This window comes from Scardinius erythrophthalmus (assembly GCF_964197995.2).
Source record: "Scardinius erythrophthalmus genome assembly, chromosome: 11".
NCBI classification, from domain to species: Eukaryota; Metazoa; Chordata; class Actinopteri; order Cypriniformes; family Leuciscidae; genus Scardinius; species Scardinius erythrophthalmus.
The window spans coordinates 25,436,406-25,442,358 of record NC_138231.1 but is presented as its reverse complement, the minus strand read 5'-3'; the positions used below and the strand labels follow the sequence as shown (position 1 = coordinate 25,442,358).

Genomic DNA, 5,953 nt, shown 5'->3' with positions numbered 1-5,953 from the left:
CTTGGACGCTGGCCTGAATATGAACGTAGTTAGGCTTCCTCTCTTTAGAGTCATCCTGTTGAGGCCTCCATTCTTGAAAAGCTCCGGTCTATGACTATTTTCTCTTTAAGATACCAAGCTCTTGAGCTTGCCTGTGAGGAGCCTTGTAGCTCAGGCTCTGGCCGCAGGGAATTGATCACGTTGCTGGTGTGCACCTTAGGGATGAGGACTCCTTTGAGTCTTTGACTTAGGTCAGCCAATACGGCATCCCTTCAGCATGTTCCCCATAGCGTACTCTTTCTAAAGGGAACGTCTCAGGTTATGCACGTTGAAGGGATCCAAATTTAAGAATCTATTTCAGATATGTTTCCTTACATAACATCACGGTGAAGAATACTGATTTTAGCATTTGAGGTTTTAATTTAGATAGTATATAAACTGAGAAAGTGATTATTGAGTCTCTAGCAAGAGTCTCCTATTCCTACCAGACCTGTTTTCTCTATTGTGTTTTAAATGAGTCTTTAATGGCTCTAGCCAGTAGCTCCAAGACGCACCCTTTGTCTTAAATGTCTCTGGGATGGCCCGTGGAACCAGAGTTTCCTGGCCAGTATCAGCATTTGAATAGGTATGCTGATTAAATTGATACTGGTAAACACGCTGGGGTCTGGGGCAGGTTACCTTAACCTTTATACCTCATTTACATGCTTTGTTTGTATTTGTCTCCACCTTCAAAAAGTCCCTCCTCCTAAAATGCCTATAAGATAACATGTAAAGTTATGTTATATCAGATCATGTTGGAAGTTCTATAGCCACGTACAGCGGAGTTCTCAATAAAGAATAACTTCCGTTGAACGCGATCCCGACTGTCTCACTGGTCTCTGCTTTGAAGAAAGAAAAACTTTACAACAACGTAACCATGGTTTCCTGAGAAGGGGAATGCACACATCTCCTTCAGGCAAGAAATGGATACAATTTTTCATAGGTGCCCTTTTATACTCAGAGTAGTGTATACACACTAACATTTTAAAAGTATGGAATTAATGTTTTTTAAGAAGTCTCTTCTGCTCACCAAGGCTGAATTTATTGATCAAAAATACAGTAAAAATGGTAATATTGTGAAATATTATACCGTTTTATATTTTAATAAAATATATTAATATTTTAACATATGTAATGGCAAAGCTAAATTGTCAGCATCATTACGCCAGTCTTCAGTCACATGATCCTTCAGAAATCATTCTAAAATGATGATTTTGTGATCAAGAAACATTTCTACTCATTATAAGTTGAAAAGAACAGCATTTATTTGAAATAGAAATCTTTTGTAACATTATGCATGTCTTTACAGTCACTTTTGATCAATTGAATGCACTTTTGCTGAATAAAATTATCAATAACTAACTTCTGAATGTTAGTAGGTAATTTTTATAAGAAATGTAAAGGTCCATAATGTAGTAAAAATCTTACTGAATGATATTGACAGTGATGCTTAATGACATTTAACTATAACAAACTGCACAAACAAAATACATACACAAATATTAAATATTTAATCATTATTCACCAAACAAGACAACCTACAACATGCTATTCACTGCTTACACATTGTAAACCTTGAAAAACAAAAGTAACATACAAATGTAATAAGAATGTTGATTTAGTAATATCAAAACTGACCTGAGAGAGTGAATCAATTCAGGCATCAGAAACTGACACAGTGCCATAGATGCCTTCAATTGTTGATGTAATTATGCTTTCTGGCCTAAAGGAGGAGTAAAAACCACTTTTATACTAGAGTAAATAAATCTTGAATCGCACATGTTATCAACAGCTGGAAAGAGCATTTGCTGTAGAACAATTTAATAAAACAACGCAAGTGACACTGAGAGTGATTCCTGTGGAAAATGTGGCTTTCCCGTTGTTTACACAAAAACTCTTGATAAAGTTTCTTTTTAGATATTTTTTTTCTTTTTTAACTGGATGAATGCAGGATCAAGTCTAACCACAAATCACTAACATGTGTGCTGAAAAACTGTTTTTTAGTTACTTCTTGCTGGGCAGTTTCTAGTTCAGTCGGTACTTTCCCAGTTATAAATAGATCGCCTCTGAGAATAAAGAATTAAAACAGAGATCATAAAGGGTTTAATTTTTCCATTTTAGGAGTTCAAAGGCCCTCTGGATAAACTTGTGTTTTTGTTTCAGAGTCTGGTAAAGCTCAGCTGCATTTCAATGTTGGAAAAAAATCTATTGCGAATGAACCTTTTGTGGCCTGCAGATGCGGTGAAATGAGGATCCTAAAACGTTTTGAGTGTGGTCTTGAGTTGTAATGTTTCAGTAACAGATATCCGGTTATGATAAAAGCTCAAGCCCGTCAGTAGCTCAACGTCTCTGATTCGAGCCACGTGAAGCTGAACCCAGTCCTGGAGCCATGAGTAGTCTGTGCCATTCTGGAGAAACAAACGGTAAAACAAAAAATAATTTAAAGTGTACTGCCGAATGTACTGACAAGCTTTTATGGTCCACCAAAATATACTTTGTCATTTCTCCTAAAACATGTAAGTCAAGTATTTAAATATATAAATAAATAAAAATATGTATTTAAATTATAATCAAGTACTTGGCATGTGCATTAGTGCTCACTAGTGGATATTAAAATTACTCTTGAGTGTCTCAGGTTCACACGAAAGCAAAAGTTACCTAACAAGCAAGTTACTCAACTGCTTTCTCAGTAAAAAGCTTATGGTCGCTGTGGTTTAGATCATGAATGGCTGATTACATACATGACATGTTTCCAGATGATCAGGTCGATGAGGAAGAATGAAAGACACAGCATCTAGAGGGCCGTCACACTCTCGGATGGGAAGGGACGAGTTCTTACAGCTTGTAAGAATCACAAAGAAATGTGTAGGGATGGGGTTCCTGAAAGCAGAAGACAATCATCTGGATGAAGGGAGGAATACATTGTTATGCATTTTGAAATAAACATCTGGCCACCAGTTGGCAGTATGGACCCTTTGTGAGGTACCAATTGACAAACTTAATAAAAGGCTTAATAAAACATTTCTCATCTCATATTATCAGATTTTTGTCTTGCGGCATGAAGTTGGGTCTATTTGCATCTCATTCCGGTCAAGAACCGCCCACTTAGACAGGAAGAGACCATGTGACCATTAACCACAGTTTCTTGTTTTTACGTGTCATTTAGGATAAGGTAAATCTAAAATAATTATAAACTACCTCTTCAAAAGTCTGAAAGAAATTAATACTTTTGTACAGACGGGATGCAATAAATTGATAAAAAGCCAAAGCAAGTAATTTATAATGTTACAAATAAATGAATAAACTTTTTATTCATCAAAGAACAATGAAAATATATATCATGCTATTCACAAAAATATTATGCAGCAATTCAAATTCAAAATTAATAATGATAAGAGCACCAAATCACCTTTGATCACAGGAATAAATGTAACTTTAAAATATATTCAAACAGAAAACTGTAATTAAAAATGTTTCACAATGTTACTGTATTTTTGTTTGTGAAACAGTGCTAGGATGTATTTGTGCACTCTGTTCAGCTTGTATATATTTCACACTCCATCAATACAAACTTACTGTGTTCTCTTGTTCATTACGTCATAGTTCCCATCAAAGTCCTTATCGAATATTGGCCCGCTCACAACATTTACACCGTTCAGCTCTTGTGAATACTTCACCAGCAGAACATTGTGGAAGTGATTCCAAATATCTGTTACAAATACATTAGACAAGAACAACAGTGACACAATCAACAAACATGAAAGTATGGGGTTTATGTGACAAGAAATCATATGATATCAGATCCCCAATAAAGTGATAACTGTGCTGTCCATAATTCTGTTTATACATGCTTAAAGTGGTCATGACATGATTTATTTTAAATTACATTTTTTTTGCATAATATATGATGAGTTTTTAAGTGGCGGCTCCTTTAACACTTAAACAGCCCCTGTTATGATTGGCTAATGTCAGTTAAGTGACTGAATGTAAGTGGGCGGGGCCTATGGTGCGATGATGTAAAACTATTTGTCGATGTCTTGCTCTGGAGGCAGGCATATGCAAATGTATTTGCCCATGTGACATCACAGATCTCACAATATCAAAACGAGCCATTTTTGGAGCTTTATTTTATTTTTTAAATGCTTTGTTTATAATCAGGAGGACATTTTAAGTTATGAAACTTACAGGATATTTTAATGGAACAAAGACCTCTCGCATGTCAAAAGATTTTCCAAATTATGTCAAAAGATTTGCAAATGTAGCCTCTCATCCATCATCGGGTCATTCCGTGCTGATCCGGCCCAGCCGATACAGATGGTTTCATTTCACTGTAGGGCTGATAATGGAGCTCTTTGGAATCTAATACAAGTGCATCAGTCAGCCTTGGTAACGCAAGAGTTTACAGATGAAAGTATATGTAAATAGTGACCATGTTGATCAGATATTTCTTTCAATTTCATTATTAACTTGCCAGGCAACAAACAAGTGACCAATCCTGAGTGGCAACGTCAGTACACACATTCTTCCAGCACGGTTCGGCACGGTTGGACAACCGTACCAGGTTTGTGCAGTACCGTACCAGGATCAAGTGGAAAGTTCCGTTCTTCGAACCGATCAGCCCGACAGTGAAAAAGCAGCTTTTAACTTCTCATGTCATGACTCCTTTAATAACCCTGACATGTTTCTTACTTCAGCAAGGTACAAATGAAGCATTTTAACTGATTGAAACCAAACATGTTATTGCAAAAGAGCCACAAAGGAATGGTGAAAAAAAAAAAAGAATGAACCGTGTTTACTCGGGTTCTTTTGAATAATATGCTTATGATAAAAGCATAAACTATAAACTTTTGTAATCAAGCCAATCACTGATAATAGATAAATGTGTAATGTAATACTGGTGCAGGTAAAGTTTAAACCACACACACATTCTGATGTTCACATTATTACTCTGTATATGCACTAAAGTACATGAATACTACTTAGTCTATCAGATGAATGATTTCAAATGGAGTGCAGATGATGTTCTACATGTACGTCATGTTGGAGGAGTTAGTGGGGGAATGAACTTGGTGATCTTCACTCTAAATGATTTAATGAACACTTGCACAACACAGAATGAAGAAAGACTTTACCATACACAGGTGTTGCAAATACCACTGATGAGACTCTGAGGTTAAAGCAGAACAATAATTCACTTGGCATATTATTGCATAAATGACTCAATACTGTCTATAAAAACAGCAGGCCTTCATTATGACTTGTGAGGATTGCCTGGATTAAAGCTACTAAGCCATTTAAACTTGTAGAAATTGAAGCGTAAATATCAAGGTTATAAAATGAAGTAAACCAACTCAACTTTCTGATACTGGTGTTCCCATCATGCACTGAGGAGTGAATAATTAATAAAGTTGCATTTTCACTGTTTGCCATCTGTATTTACACTGTTTTATCATTGCTTTTGTTGTTAGGTTTAGTAACTTGCTGTTTTGTGAGATCTGGATGGTGGTTTGTGAGTTGATAAAAAGCTAATAATTAAATGGAATGTTCAATTATTTTAAACGTGGCTGCAGAATTAATCGACATAATCTAAGTAAAGCATACACTAAAATACACAAAGTAAAGCATATACTTTAAAAGCATGGCTTAATTCAGTGTTATATTGTTTGAGTAAAATGTACTTGAAACAGAGCATTGCAAAGTAAACTTCAACTAATTAAAAATTACTCAACAAACTTGTACTGGCAAAGTTACAGTTACTTATTTTCTTTGTTCATTTTACTTAACTTAGTTAAGTAGGTATTAATTCCATACGTAAAATTTACTTTTAAAAAATCTGCGTGCCAAACCTTGCAAAAGAAAAATTAAGTAAATTTGACTTAGTTTCTTTTTAGTATATGAGAACCCCATTTTTAATGTCTAAAGATCCACTCAGAAA

General features: G+C 35.3%; 1 protein-coding gene across 2 annotated transcripts in view; it reads right to left on the bottom strand.

Moving 5' to 3' along the window:
• Window positions 1–1,258: 1,258 nt before the first annotated feature.
• The window catches only part of enpp1 (ectonucleotide pyrophosphatase/phosphodiesterase 1), a 77,484-nt gene continuing 72,789 nt past the window's right edge, over window positions 1,259–5,953 (bottom strand). The window contains exons 23-26 of one of the 2 annotated variants that reach the window (XM_081379485.1): window positions 3,595–3,727; window positions 2,760–2,898; window positions 2,239–2,426; window positions 1,259–1,741 (exon numbers count right to left, since the gene is read on the bottom strand). In XM_081379485.1, coding sequence (XP_081235611.1) covers window positions 2,274–2,426; window positions 2,760–2,898; window positions 3,595–3,727 — 425 coding nt within the window. In that variant the 3' untranslated portion in view covers window positions 1,259–1,741; window positions 2,239–2,273. Of the gene's footprint in view, window positions 2,427–2,759; window positions 2,899–3,594; window positions 3,728–5,953 lie in introns of both variants that reach the window. The other variant, XM_081379484.1, reaches the window with a different exon arrangement.